Raw genomic sequence first — 18,755 nt, forward strand, 5'->3', positions numbered from 1 at the left:
TTACTGAATGTGTTAGAGTTATTTTAAGAACTACCAAACACTGCATTCTTCTGCATGACTGAACTGCACTCTAGTTATCTTTGCAAAGGATTTTCATCAAATTTTAGTTTCTAGAAAGCAGTCTAGTCTAGAAGGAGTCTCGTCTTTATGTACCCTTGTGAAAAAAGAAATTTTAGAGCATGAAAGTGGGGATAAAGATGTAGTCATACAACAATAAGGAAATGGTTAGCAATTCCTCTTTGTGTGTAGTGAGGGCACGACAATTAGCTTCGTTTTGTTTCGACCCTCCAAGCTTTGGTAATTACGTCTATGCACAAAACTGTTGAACGCAACCAATGGATAAAAGCAAATCAAGGTTTATGTGTATAAAAAAGAACTCTAGGAGTTCTCTGTCTGTCTCTCTCTCTCTATATATATATATATACACACACACACACACATATACACATACACCTGAATACCCGAATGGTCCAGCACAGTTCCCAAATTAGAACAGGTTAGGCCAGTCCCATCTGATCTCATCTTTGCCCATCTACGGGAAATACGGAGCACATAAATGGCTGAAGAAGGAAAGACAGAAATTATTATTGGGAATCCTACAAAGAATCTGGTAATTACAGAATGACTTGATTTCCCTTGTCCATGAGTTTTCTTGTGTTAAGAAATGCAAATCTGTTTATTGAAGTTTTATGATTAAGTCAGATGACACATTAATTTTGTCAGTGGCAGTCAAAATGAGTATGGAGTGTGCTTATTATCAAAAGCTAGACAAAAAAAATTAAATAAAATGTTGCATATTCAGGTTATAGATTCATATATTCACAGAAGATGACTGCATATTTAATGACTTGCTCTCAAATAGTTAATTGATGATACTACATGATATCAGATATTATTACATAAGCTACTTTTTAGTATCTGCGTTTTTATTTTAATCCACATTATAGCACAATCAAATTAAACTGTCTTATTGCAGTCTTGTACAAACTTTACATTTTTTTCCTGTAACTTAAATTAATATAGGACTTTTATTCGGGAGATTCCAAAATAATTTACAGATATATCGGTTTGTGTACTGCTCAATGGTAATCCCTTTCAGCATCATAGGGAGTGTGAGCGTGAGCATCATAGTGTGAGTGTGACCAACTGCTGGGCAAGTTCCTCTTCCGACAAATGGTGTTAGAAATTTTTACTGTGCGGTCACACCAGGGAAGACCATCACTGCATATTACTATATGCTGCTTCCTTCATGGATGGAAGGGCAGAGGTCCACGCTGAATGCTTGGTGATTTGAGTCTGTGGATCCCAGGGAGTAAAACTGACAACATAGATATGACTAGTGTTTCTTCAAACGCTGTTTTGGAAACCACTGTGTGTGGTTGTATAATAAAACCATATCTAAAATATCTGTAACTTGTCACAAATTTAGATTTAGTTCTAACCAGCGGGGAAACAAAAAATTAAGCATAAATGGCCTATAAAAAAAGTGTATGTTAATTTTTTTATGGTGAGTAACAAATCTGAAAGAATACTGAACTTTTGTTGGTGATTGAAGCTGTAGGAAGAGTTGTGGCTCAAATCCTGTACAGCAAGAACAAAGGTATATTTCCAGTGCTTTAATTCATTCCTAATGTTGACACAGTTTAAGACTGCATAGTATAGCTAGCTCTTGTATATTGTTTTTCATCATTAGATCTAACAGCATTTTATAAGAAGATGCAGTTAAGACACACATTGATGTCCATCCTAATATGGATACAATTTAAATAAACATAACATTTCAGGAAATTTCTTTCTCTAACACCATTAGTAAATGTGATGCATTTTTATTATATTGAAGTTGTATGCACAAACTGGAATGTATTGTTACGGATATTATTGCAAGTTTTATGAATCTGGAAAGTAAATGAACTACCAGTGTCCTGAATATATTTAAAGATACAAAATGCAGAGCTATACATAATTACAATACCCCAACACAGTGCTTAAATAATTAGAGTTTTAATGAGGGAATTATCACTGATGTTTTTGGATCATTAGTGAGTGTAAGCATCCCCTTCCCTGTTTTAAGGAACAAGGATAAGTATTAAGGAAAGAATTTTTAAAAATTCATAGACCGGGCATGCCACTGTACGTGTTTTAACTTTACTACAGCTTGCTTAAATATGAAGTGAGCACAAGAAAAGAAGTGCTGTTGTTAGTTGGGGTTTTTCTTGAGGGTGCTATTCTTTTCAACACTTAAATATTCTTGAATTAAATTATACATAACACTTCTAGTAACAGTTATCTAGTATCCAGTGATTTTAAGTCAAGGTGAATAAATGCATGTTCATTAATGTTGATTTGGTTGATGGTTATCGCTGTCCATCTTTGGTGTGTGAAGTCACTCAGCCCCAGCTATGGGCATCTTAATGACTGTCGTTATGCACAGACACCTGGAAGTTCGGATCATGCTCCTCTCCTGCTGTACGGATGAATTAGTTGGGGTCGCTACTATGGAAAAATGGGGCCTTAATACATATGATTATTTTGCTAATATGATCAGAAGATTTGCTTATGCAGTTTAGAGTAGTCCAGCAAGTGATACCCCATCAGGTACTCTTAAAATACTGGCATTCAACTGTTACTAATAAACAGTAGCTTCTAAAAACCAACACACTTTTTTTTTTCCCCCCTCAATGAATCAATGCTTGAGAGATGCCAGAGGCACGCTAAAACTATAATCTGGTATGTAAAAAATACATCTTTCTTGGTTAAATATTTTAAGTGGTCTAATTATCTTGAATTTAGTTTTGAATTTTAATATCCTATTTTCTCATCTAGCTGCCTTTCTGAAATGTCTCCTGTTATTCATTTATGTTCTTCTTGGCTTGTAGGTGGCCAAGCAAAATAATAGCAGCTTGTTATTTTGAGAACACCAATATTTTCAAGCAATTACAAATACAAAACAGGAAAATGTAAAGAAGAGAAAGGGACAACCTGCATAGTAGAAACACATGGTTTATGCAATTACTGATGCAAAATATGGGCTTCCGAGCCACTAAACACTTATACATTCTCTGTACGAGAAAATGTGACATTACATGGTGTTTAAAATAGGACCTTTCCTATATTAACATACAAAAATATACTTTGTTAAAGTTAACAAAAATAACTTAAATTTTTGAGAAGCAAGACAAGTCCTTGTTGGGATGGAAACTCCATTTGCTTATGTTTTGCATAAAGTAAGCCTGCTAGCCTAAACCGGTGGCTTTCCAACTCTTTTTATTTGGACATCCATGCAACACATGTAAGGTTACCGAAAAGAGGGTTCCTTTCTTAATTACCTTTTTTCTGTGAATCCCTAAAACAGTGGTTGAAAATTACTGGCTTAAAACCTATCCTTAGGGATTGGTGAGTGTTTTTTTTAAAAGATGAAGTTACAACAGCATCTAAAGGCAAATAACAAAGATGAAAGTTTCTGAACATTCTTGCTGCATTGTGACATCAAGTCATACTCAATTAACTTCAAAATTTTGGCTTTATTCTTTATATTAGTCTTAAAAAATAAAATGAGGCACTGATATGTTATGGCTTGTTTGTGTCAAAGTACCCTGTACTTTGGTTTTCAGGGCCTTGACATAATGAGCCAAGGGAAATTATTATTTCCTTGACAATGGAGCATTTATCCTCTGTGTTTAAGGACAAACTAATAGATAAAGGGTAAGATGACTAATTCAGTGGAATAACTTAATTTCAGTGAAGTTGAACATTGATGATATAAATGTTCTACTGTGCATTTACCATGCAATTTACAACTACTTAACGTTTATCTCTTTAGCTGCGCTGCGCTCCATGCCTGTGGTCTTGAATCAGAAAGAACTATCACTTAAATCAATGGGACTTGTATCTATCTGAATACAGATTTTGATCTTAAAAATATTAAGATTTATTTTACACCTGAAATAATAATAATAATAAAAAAATCTTCAAACAAAGAGGAGTTAAGTGGTTCTTTTGAGATTTTCATAAAGATGTAGTCTTTGGATAAAAACCCAGTATACCAAATTCAAACCTAAAACACTTCCCCTGCTCTCCTTTCTGTAGACTCCTGAAAGAACGTTTTTTGTAACAGTATGTTTTAATGGCCAAGTATTTTGAATGCAATATTAAAATAAATAAGACCACTTAGTACAGAGAAGCACATCTCCAAATCATATACCCATTGTGCAAGGAAACCATTCCTCTGAAGATGAACCAAGACCATTAAAGGTAGCAAGTTATTTTATAGACAATTTAGGTTTTGATGCTTTTCCAAGAGTTCCTTTACTAGTTTCTCTAAGGAGAAGAGATGCTCATCTACATCTTCTGGTACAAGATTTCTGATAGAATTAGCAAGTTCAAATAGGTATTCTGTGTTTCTTCCGCTAGGACCAACTGCGTTAAAAATCTGTTCAGCAATTTCTTCTAGAGGTGCTGGACCAAGGTAGTTAGGGTTGTCACAAGTGCCAATGTATAACAATACGTCAAACGGTTTTACTGATGAGTCTTTTGGGTAGAAAATGACAGTTGTAGTCCTGTAGCCTCCTTTCTCTCTGAAGTCCAGGTATGCCTTTACTTCACATTCTTGTCCAGCTGGCAATCTGTAAGCAACACCCCATACACACCCCTGTTGAAGGACATAAGAAAAGAAAATCCAAACAGTGCTCATAAAGATACTCACAAATTAATGTATTTCCATTGTATTTAGGCAAAACTCTCTTAAAAAAATATTCTTCAGTTTCAGTCTTTTTGTAGCTATTTCTCACATTGTTTGTAGAAGGAGCCCCAAATTAAAAGAAAGGGCTGTTTTATTTAGGAAGTCTTCAGTCAAAATGGTAATTATGCAGATTGATCATCCACTTTCTTGCTAATGCATAGGCCTTTCTTGGAAAACAATTTATTGTTACAATTAAATTTGAAGTGGTAAATAGCCCTGGTGTGGGCTTCTAAGGAGCTGGCAAAAAGGACACAAAGTTTCTTCTTGACGTCACAAAATTTGTATGTGAAAATTAAACTTGTAAATAGTGCCAAATTCAAAGAAATTATGATCAGGTCCTTTCTCTGTTTGGTTGCAGTTTCATTTCTAGGGCCCGAAGTGTCACCTTACATCTGTTACACATACTTGGAGGGATGAGTGTTGTAACACTACTGCACTGAAACTGAATTGGAGAGGAAAAAGCTGAGAGATAAACCTTCATTTTGCACAAATAAATGTGGCATATCCAGCACCTTAGCAAAAACTGGTAGGATAAATTTCATTACCATCTGTGAGAACCTGAAAAAGTATTTAACTATGGTGCGAATTAGTTATGCTCCTTTACCAAGTTTTATATAAACAAATCAGTGAGATCCGTGTAGGGACTGATTTGCACGGGGTTTTGTTTTGACATACCGTAGAAAAATGGTCATGGTCTGTTCTCCGCTAATGGCTACATATTGTTTCTTATGAGTGTTGTTTTGGTAGTCTGTTTTGTCTGCTGGCAGTGTCAAATGTCGATTTTTCCTGCAGCTAAGTAGGTATCCATATCAGTGGTACAGTTATGATGACAAAGTAATTAACGTTTTGGTGGTTTTTCCCCCTAAATCTGGATCTTGGCATTTAGTAGTGATATCAGACAATGCTGGGGTGGTGGTGTTAATTCACGAGCATTGAATTTTGCAGTCAGACTATATGCTGGTCAAAGACATTTTATTAAAAAAAATTAGGAGTAATTTTCTATTGCATCCTTTGTAGATGGTTACAGCATTTGATGTGCTGTGGCCAGGAACAGCGCTAATGAGTACCAAAATGGCTTGCTTTCCTTCAGCCGTCGGGGATGCTGGTTCATTCCAGCTGTCTGCAGGAAACATCTTAGTTTTAAAAAACAGCCTCTTCTGCACATGTTGAGTTACATCTGCCATTCAGACCTACTTTGGTGTTGACAGCAAAATACATATGGGTGCAGTGGGGATAAGGATTTAAAGCAGGTAGTACCACTGCTTAATTCATTTAGTTTTCAGTATAGGGAATTTCTATTTCAGATGATTCGATTCTCAGAGAAGCAAGGAGGGGAGTCAGCAGAACTGCCACCGTGGACTTCCGGAGGGCAGACTTTGGTCTTTTCGGGAGCCTGCTTGACAGAATCCCTTGTGAGGCAGTCTTGAAGGGCAAAGGAGTCCAGGAAGGGTGGATGTTTTTCAAGAAGGAAGTCTTAAAAGCGCAGGAGAAGGGTGTCCCTATGTGCTGTAAAATGAGCCACTGGGGGAAAAGACTGGCCTGCCTGAACAGAGATACATGGATACAACTCAGTGAAAAAAGGAGAGTTTATGGCCTTTGGAAAAAGGGGCAGGCCACTCAGGAAGGATACAAAGATGTTGTGATGCTATGTAGGGAGAAAATTAGAAAGGCCAAAGCCCAACTAGAACTTAACCTGTCTTTGGATGTTAAGAACAATAAAAGTTTCTATAAATACATTAGTAAGAAAAGGAGGACTAGGGAGTATCTCCATCCTTTATCAGATGAAGGTGGTAACATAGTGACAAAGGATGAGGAGAAGGCTGAGGTACTTAATGCCTTCTTTGCCTCAGTCTTTAGTAGTAGAGTCGGTTGTTCCCTGAGTACCCAGACCCCTGAGCTAGCAGATAGGGACAGGGAGCAGAATGAAGCCCCTCTTATCCAAAGGGAGATAGTGAGGGACCTGCTCCAGCACCTGGATGTACACAAGTCTCTGGGGCCACATGGGATCCACCTGAGGGTACTGAGAGACCTAGCAGAAGTGCTCACCAAGCCACTTTCCATCATTTACCAGCAGTCCTGGCAAACCGGGGAGGTCCCAGGTCACAGTGGACTGGAGGCTACCAAATGTGATGCCCATCCACAAGAAGGGACGGAAGGATGATCCGGGGAACTACAAGCCTGTCAGTCTGACCTCAGTGCCTGGGAAGGTTGTGGAACAGATCATCCTGAGTGCCATTATGCAGCACATGAAGGACAACCAGGTGGATCAGGTCCAGTGAGCATGCGTTCATGAAAGGCAGGTCCTGCTTGATGAACATGATCTCCTTCTATGACAAAGTGACCCGCTTGGTGGATGAGGGAAAGGCTGTAGATGTTGTTTACCTGGACTTTAGTAAGGCCTTTGATGCAGTTTCCCCACAGTATTCTCCTGGAGAAACTGGCTGCCCATGGCTTGGACGGGAGTACTCTTCTCTGGGTAAAAATCTGGCTGGAGGGCCGGTCCCAGAGAGTGGTGGTGAATGGAGTTAAATTCAGTTGGTGGCCGGTCACCAGTGGTGTTCCACAGGGCTCAGTACTGGGGCCAGTTCTCTTTAATATCTTTATCAATGATCTGGACGAGGGGATTGAGTGCCCCCTCAGTAAGTTTGCAGACAACCCCAAGTTAGGTGGGAGTGTCGACCTGCTTGAGGGTAGAAAGGCCTTGCAGAGGGCTCTGGCCAGGCTGGATCCATGGGCCAAGGTCAAGTGTCGGGTCCTGCCCTTGGGTCACAACCACCCCATGCAGCGGTACAAGCCTGGGGAGGGGTGGCTAGAAGAAGTGGCCTGGCAGAAAAGGACCTGGGGGTGTTGGTGGACAGCTGGCTGAATATGAGACAAGTGACAGTCAATAGGACAAGAGGAAATGGCTTCAAGTTGGCGTCAGGGGAGATTTAGACTGGATATCAGGAAAAATTTTTACACTGAAAGCATTGGAACAGGCTGCCCAGGGAAGTAGTTGCGGCACCATCCCTGTAGGTATTTAAAAGACGGGTAGACATAGTGCTTAGAGATATGGTTTAGTGATGGTTTTTGGCAGAGTTAGATTGATGGTTGGACTCGATGATCTGAAAGGTCCCTTCCAACCTAGGCGATTCTATGATGGAAAATTATAATCCAGAAATCTGACAAGGAGTGTGATGTTCTCTTTCTGTGTGGTTTCCTCTTAACTGGCAAAGAAACTCAGATGGAGCAAGTTAAAATCACTCTCTAAACCACATGTTTCCAAGCTGCACTATGTGTATCATGAGTGAAAAAGGACACACGGGCCAGCACAGAGCTGAGAGCTGGCATTGCCAGCAAAAGTACCACTGCTGCTGTCACTACAGTATTTGGTGTCCGCATACAGGGGAATAATTGCTTAGTCTGCTAAGATACCTTCAAAATAAGGTTACCTTTTTCAACTGCAGAATGAGTAATGGAAATTAAAGCAAATGACTCGTCACACCATTTGATGATTATGTGTAAAGTGTGATTATCTGGTCACACCAGATTCTGGAGGAAAGGGAAAAAAAACCCAACCAAATAAAGCTGGTTTGTTAAGGGAAAAAGTGTTTCTGTGGTAACCAATAAGTTTGCTTAACAATACAAAGTGAGTGACAACAAATATAAGCATTCTTTGCCTATATAGGTGTCTGGTAACGTAATGGTACCCAGCAGTACAGTAATGTGAAAAAAAAACCTTACTAGAAAGGTACAGAAAATCACAGTGAGAAGCAGTGCATTGCATTTTGCTGGTTTTGATAACTGCAAAAACCAGTTGAAGTTACCACTAAACTTACCTCTCTTTGTAGCTGCTATTTCAGGGAAATAGATGGGTAAGACAGCAATATCATAACTGTCTAGATAAGCAATTGTTAATAAAAACTGATTACTACCAAAATACCCATTCTTCATGTCTTACGGCGTGGTGTCGTGTGGCCTTGCTCTCCCCCTGCTTCCGTGCCATCCTTCTTTCCCTCCTGCTTTTGGAGGCACTAGTATGTGCAGGGGTTCCCTTTCCTGGAGCAGTGTGAAGCTAGACGGACATGACCATCGCAGCTGTCCCCAGCAAGGTGCCAGAATAGAGCAGCAGTGCGGGATGTGGGCGGCCTGGAGGATCAGCAGGAGGGGGAAAGCAATCCCATCCAACGTGTACCCTGCAGTAGGCTCCTCTGGGCTTCCCCAGCCTGACTCAGTGCTTCTGTCCTAGCTGGTGAGCAGTCCAAACAAGTGCTCCCTTGTGGGTCAGAGCCCTAAAAAAATTGCGGGTTGTTGTAAAGACTAGCTTCTTTACTGTCGGATCAGAATTCGAAAAGGGTAAAATGTAATTCTAGAGACTTTTTTAAGCAGAAAAATCTTGATTTTTCCTACAGCTTACATGACTGTAAGCCCAAGTCTTGCCTCCCCTCTCCTCCATCCCCTGCCCGGGCACTCCCCTTGCAAACACCTCCCTTGCACTGGCAAAGTGAGACCTAGGAAAAAGGTCGAAAGATAAGCAAGAATGGTAGACTCGGGCCAATGACCATTTTCTCTAAACAGGAGCTAATTTCACAGTATTACATAGAAACCAAAAGCACAGTTGTGGCGCTTAATTCCTTAAGCATTTTATCTGTGTAGCAAAAAATAAAGCAAGGATATCTTCTTTTTTATCACTGCCATGTAATCTTGATTTGTTTCAGTTTTTATTTTGGGAGGGCAACATTACAGTTCTGACACAACATCTGGCGATTATTACTGGGGTATCATCAGCACTACATGTATAAGTAAAGTAAAATTCTGCATGTTATAACAGGATAGCTGAAGTAACTATTCCAGAAAATACTTTCAAATACAACTTTGGTAATAACAGACCCAAGCTACTTCCAGTTTTTTAGTTTTGATTGACTGATCGATTTGAAACAATCAGTGTCATTGGTGTAATTACAAGAAATTTTCAGAGAACTTTTCATTGCACTAAAGGTAACTCAATTATTTGCTTGTAGAGAAGCAAAAATTAAGAGAGACTTACTACACAGGCTGGAAATGCAACAGGACATTCTGTACACTACAGAGACATAAGAGGAGTACTATACCTCAGGATCTTCAACCAGAGTCACAACTCTTCCAGGCTAAAATTAAAAAAAAAAATAAAAATCATAGTTCAGTTAGAGGCTTTTATCCTACATCACGAGCAAAACACAAAAAAAAAAAAAAAGAAAAGAAAAAACCCCACAATTACAATAAATGAAAAGGTCAGAGAACTAATCCAGGACAATCTCAATAAGCTCTATTTCTTTGAGATCCAGTATAAATATTTTTTGAGAATTGCTTTTGATGTGTATTAGATAAACTGTGATAAACAAAAAGTTAAATTCTGAGTGGAAACTGAATGCAACATAGAAGTTAGATTAAGGGCAGTCATAAATGGGGAGGTGTTGAATGTCCTTGCTTTGTATGTGCTGTCCAGACTCAATTCTATTTGTTTAAAATGGTGGTAATAATTCATTAATGTAAAACTATTCTCAGTGCACCTACCTCAGTAATGTTGCTTTTCCACAGTACTGTTTTTTTGTTTTGTTTTGTTTTTTATCTACAAAATGACAGTGAGGTGAAACTTCTCACTTGTATTCAAAAGGTTTATATGCAGGCACAGAAAACAGTGTAACACAAAAATCTAGCTTGCGTAGAATCAGGCAAGATATTACCACTTCTGGCTTGGTTTGCACAACTGGATTTTAGATAATGTTAATTACAGACTATGACACACGGCAACTCCTAGGTTTAAAAGCTCCTACCTAATTAGATGTTTTTGAAAACATATAGCAAAAAACCCTAGTACGCACTGTGTTATTCAAAGTTGAAAAAGAAGTTTACTGTGCAAAAGACTATTTTCCCCTTCTTTTCCCCCTCCCAGCTCATTCTTCCTTACTGGGCTGAGGGACGGTACCTTAGTCATGGCTTATTTTTAAGAAACCAGTTTTTAAATACTGAAAATAAAATTGTTAAAATGTGTTGCACAGCCTGGAGAATAAAATTTTAAAACATAAAACCCTATGGAGAACTACATCTGTAGTTTAAAATTGCTAATTTTGGCATTAAATTAGTATATGAGCATCTGATTAGAGGTAAGGGAAAGCAGAGGTACTAGCATTAATTCAATGCTAGTGTAGAACAGAAATTCATTCTCTTAGGAGTCGCAAAGATAATCTGAATTTGATGTACTTGGATGCATGCACTTCATTTAGTCTTGGCTAATTTCCAGTCTTGGGCTACTACCTTTCAGTATTTTTATGATTCATCACTAATAGCTTCATTGACATGTCCATGCTTTTCTCTTTGATAAGTCTGTACTTGTATTTGTCTCTCTCACACAGAAACAGCGTTGAGTTTTCTCCTGCACTGAGTCACCGGCAAGCCACGCATTCTTTGGTAACAAACTAAATATGAAATCTAGTTTATGCAGAGCATTTAGTAGATACCATCAAGTGTAGATATTGTTTACTTAGCGTCAGATCTTTTATAATCTTAAAGGCTATTTATAAGCTCTGAGGTGCTGCATTTTTTCATTTGTATGCCAGTTCTCTCCCAGCATCAGCCATTGATTCCTTATCTGATTGACAGAGTAAGGTAACAAAACTAAACGAATGCTAAATGATTACCAGGTCTGTTACCTGATTAATCAAGATAACTTAGGTGTTCCTTTTGGGGAGTTTTATCCGTAGCCATTCATACTTCCGACTTGTGTACTTAGTATTGGACACTAAGATTTTGTAAATTATGGATTAAAGAGACATTCTGTGGTGGGAAACAGCTTTCCCTTTAACACCAGGAATGTCTGTATCTGAAGCCCAAATATTAAATGAAAGTAAAGTACTGAGGAGTACTTAATCTTCAGACTAGTTGTGTGATGAAAGAACAATCTGTTTGTGTAGGGAAGGACAGGGTATTTATAGTATTGGTTTGCAGAGTCTTCGTCCTGCACGGAACCACCTAAAAACAAACACCATTGAGGAACGAGGGGTGTTACCTCTGCTAGCTATGTAAAGAAAATAACAGATCTATAAATGACCAGCTATATAATACAAACCAAAGCCATTTTTGCCTTGCCCAGGGAGTACTGGCAAGGATGAACCTGAATGATCACCTAAAAAATCAGATGTCTTTGAGGGATCTGTGTCAGTTCTGTGCTGCGTACTGACACAAGGCTGATGAAGGCAACCTTGCATTGGACCGCTCTGGAGCAGCCCCGTGGTCTGCGGCTGTGCGGGCATTTTCTAAGGCATCTGCAGCGCTAAGGGGCATCATCTGTCTGGATCAGAAGGGAAATCATTGTGGAAAATTTGAACACCTTGTTTTAGCTCTTAGTGTTGTATTTCCCTTCAGGGGCTCAATCGTACTGTACATTAGAGCTCCCAAATGTACTCCTGTCTTAGAGTGCAGGTGACAGGAGATTCTTACAGGCTTTACCAACCTGGGTTCAGTAAAAAGAGAAAATAGCATTAGCATGACACAGAGCCTGCGCTAGAGACTGTGGCCATTCTCCTGGCATAGAGGCTTTGTCCATCTGCTTGGAGATAAAGCTCCTCAGGACAGTCCTGAGGTCTAGCTGATGTGTGCTATGAAACAGTAGGGTAAACTGAAATATGATCTTTCACTGTTAGATTGCTTTCAGTGGTGCCACAAACTGCTCAGCTGCTAAAATTACTATATACTCACTGATAGAGGAATCAAAACATTTTTGCATCTGGATACAAAAGTAAGATGGAATAAAAGGAAATATGACCGTAGAAATAATTTTAGCTTGACTACCTCCTAAATTTTTTCAGAAGGGGAGGTGTAAGCTTGCTAGTAAGTAGGAATGTAATAATTTTAAATGGTTTCCTTAAAAGCACAAGCTTATTTAAACGAAGCGTAGCCTTTTCGACTTCCCTTTCCTGTGGCTCATTATGGTGTAACAGGAGCCTATCCATCCATCCTTTCCGCCATAGCCCTCTTGCTGGGAGCCATCAAACGGGAAGAAACCGCCAGGGTAAATGAGGGAATCACGAAGGAGGGAAGGCACCTCTGGAGATCGTTTAGTCCAACCTCCTTTTTTTCTCAAGTTCACTATAAAGCCCCTCATTATCTTAAAATGCTTCAAGCAGAAACTCAAGAGTTTTCTGTTTGGTCGCTGTTGGGACAGTGGCAGCAGACAGCTGGGGCTAGATTAACCACGGCACCAAGTTTCCCCGGCTAAAGCAAGCGGTCTGAAGCTGGGAGGGATGGGGATTGTAAGGAGAGGAAGCCAGACTTCACTGTTTTGGCAGCAGCAAGCTATTAGTTTGGTTCAGGCCACCTTGTGATAATAATGGCTTCAACCCTTGAATGCATTTACACTTCCGTGCCGTTCCGTGCAAAACCAAACCCCCAGACTTTTAATGTTGTAGAAGGTTTATGTGAATCATGCAGATTTGCATTCCTGATGCTGTTTTTTATGAAGCTTGCACTAAGAAATTTGAATTCACCATTTATGAAAACATTTTTGTTACTTAGCCAATAGCACTTTTTTCAGGGAACACTGTTATTGCCTGATAAAATTCAAGCTGCTTTAATGTACTATTCGGAATAATCCTCTGAAAGCCTTATTTTTAAATGCAGCTATTTTGTAAGTTGCTGTATACTTTTCAATAAATGTTTATTCCTTTTTTTGCATTCTTGATCTATTCTAACAAAACTTTTTACAATATAAACTACGTCCCCATGATTAAATATAATTTTGTAACTAGTTAACCATCTTACCAACGTAGGAGTTGAGCAGTTCAAAGTACAATCACAAGGTCAACTGAGTTTTGTACTAACAGATTGCAGCCACTGTACGTAAAAGTGCTCTGTATGTTTTTGTTGCGCTGACCGTGGAACGTTGGCGCAAAGCGTGTTTTCAGGATAGGTTTTTCTAACTTGTCGGCTGCTGTTTTACTGCTGCTCTTTAAAATGCGTTAGTGCTGAAGGACCAGTTTTGCTTGTAGGTCACCCACAAGAGACGTAATTAGTCTCCGATGTCAAGGATTGTAAAGATTTTATAGCAGAGAGCATTTGTCCTGGTGAAATGGAAGGTCCCTGCTGCGTTTTCTCAGCATACGCTGAGGGAGCCTTTTTGCCTTGCAAGCAGGAGTAACAACTCGTGATTTGCAGGAATACAAAAAGGCATTAACTTGTTGATGCTGAGAAAAGGTGTGTTTTGTTAATGCCGAATGTTTTACATAAAACATAAAATAACATGCATTAACTAGTTTACATTAATCACCTGTGCCCTCAGTCAGAAGTAGAACAAAGCACGGGCTTGGGGCAGGGGGGTGGTGGTTGTTTTAAGATGCTGTATGCCTGCAGATGATGGTTCTGGGTATGATCTCGACTGGGGCAGAAATGCAAAAGTCTAAGCTTCCTGGAACCAAGTATATGCTAGTGAATAATAACCTAGCGTGACCATTTTGCAGTATTTCCAATATCCGCACAAAGACGGTCACTCTGAGCATTCCCCTGAATTTCAGTCTAGCCCAACAGAAGATAATGCAATGCGGTCACCAAGAATACTTGCAAAAAGGGAGAAAAGATGGCTGGTGTGGGTTTTATTCCTTTCTGAAGCCCCAAGAATAAGACTTTCTCTGTTGACTGTTTAGGGAGTGTTAATTTATTTTTTTTTAAAAAGCCTGATTTCTGAAGTAGGGGAGGCTGATGAGATTGCACTCTTTTATGCCTCACCCTAACAACTTTTGCACGTGCTTTTTGATTCATCCGAATTCAAGAGAAGAATAGAAATTTCCCAATGCTCGCACAAACCTAATCTTTGAAAAGGGATGACTGGTAGAGGAGAAGTGAGCGTTCTCACTAAGAAAGCGAACGATAGCTGTCCAGACTGCAGACCCGACTGACCCAGCTGCTGCGCGTGCTGCACCTCTCCAGCCAGGTGAGGTGGTGGCTGAGAGCGGCGCAGGTTTGGAGACAGGAGCTGTGACAGCACATAAAGCAGGGTGACGAAGCCAGGCTTTCCATTCGGTCTTAAAAGCAACGTGGCAGAGCGTTTTGGGGCTTAGAACTGGGACAGCTGCATTTGCACTGCACTGGTCCAACCCGAAAGACAGCCTGAAAACTTGCATGTAATTTGTTTTTTGGCAATAAACCTTTTTATTCTTTTTTAAATACTAGATGCACAACTTGTGCTAGTGCCTGAAGCGTGGTAATTTGCCTTGAAGAAAAGTAAATGCAAGGGGGAAGTTGTATTATCTTTAAGTACTGTGCAAGTTACAGGTGTTTGAGGTTCTCACTGATGCTATTTAGAACTAGATGAAAATGTCTTGCATGCTACATGGAGCATGCTGTGTTTTACTTTTTAAAAAGAATCCTTATGCCTTTTCTGGAGGAGCTCTTTTTAAGCTGTATTCCAGTTTGACTGGAGTTACCAGGGTGCAGGTGAGACCACTGCTTTAGGGAGCATCAGGAAAACAAACTTTCGTGATCCAAAACCAGCATGTGAAGTAGGTAAATTGTTAGAGAGCTGTATGCAAATATCGGTTTCTATACGTTTATGACCAGTTTGTGTTTCTGATAGTGACTAAATCCTAAGCGACATCTGCAGCCGTAAATAACAGCCCTGCCACATCAAAGTCATTCTCACTCGCTGGGTGCTTCTGTAACCTACTGTTTCTTTAACATTGTTGAGGTACGTGTAAGAGCGATAGCCTTTCTGTGGGGAGGGTAGTACAGGCTTCCAAAGCAGAGTAAGACTCTATTTTTTCCCCACTCCTGTGGCTTAAATATATATATAGATATACGTTGGCATGAAATTGGGAATGCTCGCCTCTGGAATTTTAGTTTATTTTTCTTGGTGGTGGGGTTTTTTTTTGTTTGTTTGTTTTTCCCCTTTTTCCAAACAGTAAATATTTTCCCCTCTGTGAGTTTTCATCTGAAAGTAAAAAAAAAAAAAAAAGCTGAAAACCAGCGAGGTCGTGACTCGGATCAGCGCTCCGGCCTTAACTTATTAACCGGCCTTTCTCTTCAAAGCCTGCCACCCACGCTGAGGGTATTTTCCCCTAGTTGCTCGGATTAACGTCTGTCACAGCGCGGCTGGAGCCGAGGCCCGCCCGTCCCGCCGCCGCCGCCGTGTGGGGCCGCGCTGCCGGGCCGGGCCCGCCCGCCTCCTCCGCCAGGCCCGGCGAGCGCCCCGCCTCGCCTCGCCTCGCCTCACCTTGCCCGGCACGCCGCGGTGGTCGGTGCTGCCCTGCCAGAAGCGGCGGCTGTAGCCTAGGATGCGTCCCACCATCTTCTCCTCGTAGGGGAAATCCACCTTCCAGATGAGGGAGCCGTAGCCGAACACCCACATGGCTAACCGACTGCCGGCCGCCGCGGGCCTGCGCACTGCCGGGCGGGGCGGCCCCCGGTCGGCGGCGAGGAAAAGCCAGCGGCCTTCCCGTTCGCCGGCCGCCAGCGGGGGCAGCGGCTCCTGCCCCGGGGGTGGCGCTGGCCTCGGGGCTTTCTGAACCGAGAGGGCTCCTGCCGGTGTTGGGGCGGAGCGGCGACGTGGTTCTGCGGGGCGTCTGCGGGAGCCCGTCGTGTGCACAGAGGTTCGCCGTTACGGTCGTGTCGGTTGGCCCAGGAAAAGATACCCCCAGCCCTCCGTGACCGCTGCCCTCGGTGATCTCAAAGGCCCTTTCCAACCATGAAGATTCTATGATTCCCAAGGGAGCAGCAGTGGAGCTATTGCTCCCCCCAAAACCCCACGAACACCCTCCCCTCCAAAAAAACCCACCCAAACCAAACAAAAACTTACCCAAAAAAACCCAAACCAAATTCTGTACTAACCATTTCTGTACTAACAGGCACCTCTCTTTTTCTTTTTTCTTTTTTTTGCCCCCCCCCCCCCGCTCCTTCCCTTTTTTCCTCTCTCTCCCCCACAGAGTTTGCCGTAGGTAATGATGGATTTCACAGAGGCCTATTCTGACCGATGTTCCGCCGTGGGGCTTGCAGCCAGAGAAGGAAACGTTAAGATGCTGAGGAAACTGATTAAGCAGGGATACAGCATCGACGTTCCAGATAACAGGGGGTGGGTGCCAATCCACGAAGCGGCAGCTCACAATTCGAGTGAGTGTCTGAGGCTGCTCATTCACGCAGGTAAGGAAAATTCAGCATGAAATCGTGCGATTTTCTGCTAAATTACCTTGTCATATAAAATATAAATTAAATAGGCTTCTTGAATGACAATTGATTTTGCTTTAACCTTGTCTGTCTAAGGCCAGTCTGTGTAGGGCCAGCAATAACTGACGCTGCTGTTCTAAAGAGCCTAACGGCACATTCGTGGATATGCTGTAGGCCACGCATCTCAAACAACTTAATTATTTTAAGAAAATAACTGTGTCTTGTAATTTATTGCCAGGTCCAACTTTTTCCATTATTCTCATTTGTAGCTCAATCAAATGACTGCATAAATTCAAAGACGTTTGAAGGGATGTGCGCGCTGCACCTTTCGGCACGCCACGGGTCTTTGGAAAGCGTTCGCGTTCTTCTGGAAGCTGGGGCTGACCCCAATGAAGTTACCACTGAAGCAACCACCGCACTGTTCCTAGGTGACATGAGCTTTCTTGAAATCTCAGAACAGCTAACGAGTGGGGAAAAGCTTACTCACTAAGTTTAAACTCACCAGAGTTCAGTCACCGCCTGCCATGTTTCATATTTTTGTAGCCTAAATACTAGGCTTTAGACTCAAAGATGGAGTGATTCTAGAGATTACTGTTTATTCGTGGATAAACCCGCTCCAGACTGTGTTTTAAAAACAAAATTGTAAAGCTAAATATTTTTTTATTGCCTTTTCTTTCATTCTAGCACAGAAAAGATCGAGGAGGTGTAAGATTACATCTGTTTGAGGGTGTTTCAAGTCTTTTTTTTTTAATTCCTCTCTACTTCTTGCATGAAAAGACCTCTTATTCCTTTTGCAATTTATAGTTTAGCAATTAAGGTCCATTATTTTAGGGTTTTTTTCCTATGATTTATGTTTGACATCATTAAATGCTTGAAACTTCAGCTATAGTGGAGCTTCAGAGTCTAAATCATCTGATTAAATGTGCTTATTGTTTTACTCACCTCTGTACCCAGGCAAACATCACGGCTGCCGTGTTACCTTTGTTTATAAGTCTATTCACATTTTATTTTTAAGCAACTAAATAGTTTATTTGCTTAAAACAATGGGTAACAGGTAGGGGAATTGTGGGGAAATCATTGTGGGGAAATGGTCATTAAATCGCACTGGATGGTGATAATTAACACTACGTATAAGTGCTTACGTAGATTATACAGGGCCAAGGAATAGCGCTGGGGTTGTGTGTCCAAGAGATTTTTAAAAAGGAAAAAGTTGCTGGTCTGGTTAGTCTAGAATATGGAACGGGGGTTTGGCACAGCTCTGTGTCAGACATTGAGTACTACAAGCCAGAGGCACTCCTTGGCCAGGTAGCGCACTAACACTCTAAAAATTAGTCAATCAGTAGCAACTATTCGCAGGTTATTTATCACCATATCAAGCTTTTACGGTTACACAGAAAATGTGCCTTGGTGGAATTGTCAGTGGCAAAAACTTGAGGATGAACCAGGATGCTAAAGGAGGCTTTGTCAATGAGTACATTAGTATAAATTAAATGTACGTGTTATAAGTTAATTTTATATAGGTGTTTAAGAGAGTTTTAAACATTTTTTTTAAAAGTTTAAGTTTGGGGGAATTTACTGGAAGAGAGCCACTGGGCTTCACGAGTTCGGGAGGCCGTTGCAACTGTCGTGCACTGAGGTGCCTGCCGCACAATTGTCTCCATGCTCCACAGGAGGGAGGGATGAGAGAAGCTTGGTTTTGTTACCTGTGTTAGCATGGAGTAGGTGGAATTTTAACAAGTGCAACTGAAATTTTTGTGGATACGTTTTAATTCTCCAAGTCTGTTTTGAGGGTGTAAATCTAAAAGGCCAGTAAGCAAGTTTAAAAGAATTATGATTATTGTGTCAAGAAGTT

The 18,755-nt window shown here is 40.8% G+C and overlaps 2 protein-coding genes across 3 annotated transcripts in view; one reads left to right on the top strand and one right to left on the bottom strand.

Annotated features, from left to right (window-relative positions):
* The window catches only part of ASB3 (ankyrin repeat and SOCS box containing 3), a 32,267-nt gene that overhangs the window by 2,141 nt on the left and 11,371 nt on the right, over positions 1–18,755 (top strand). Inside the window, exons 2-3 of one of the 2 annotated variants that reach the window (XM_063327916.1) lie at positions 16,666–16,879; positions 17,173–17,331. In XM_063327916.1, coding sequence (XP_063183986.1) covers positions 16,681–16,879; positions 17,173–17,331 — 358 coding nt within the window. In that variant the 5' untranslated portion in view covers positions 16,666–16,680. Of the gene's footprint in view, positions 1–16,665; positions 16,880–17,172; positions 17,332–18,755 lie in introns of those variants that run through there. The other variant, XM_063327917.1, reaches the window with a different exon arrangement.
* On the bottom strand, positions 2,502–16,092 carry CHAC2 (ChaC glutathione specific gamma-glutamylcyclotransferase 2). The gene is made up of 3 exons (XM_063327923.1): positions 15,957–16,092; positions 9,829–9,864; positions 2,502–4,648 (listed from the first exon to the last, which is right to left on the bottom strand). Exons 1-3 carry the CDS (start codon positions 16,089–16,091, stop codon positions 4,265–4,267), a joined length of 555 nt encoding a protein of 184 aa, XP_063183993.1. The 5' UTR covers position 16,092; the 3' UTR covers positions 2,502–4,264.

The sequence above is a fragment of the Chroicocephalus ridibundus genome, chromosome 3 (assembly GCF_963924245.1).
Source record: "Chroicocephalus ridibundus chromosome 3, bChrRid1.1, whole genome shotgun sequence".
Taxonomy (NCBI): Eukaryota; Metazoa; Chordata; class Aves; order Charadriiformes; family Laridae; genus Chroicocephalus; species Chroicocephalus ridibundus.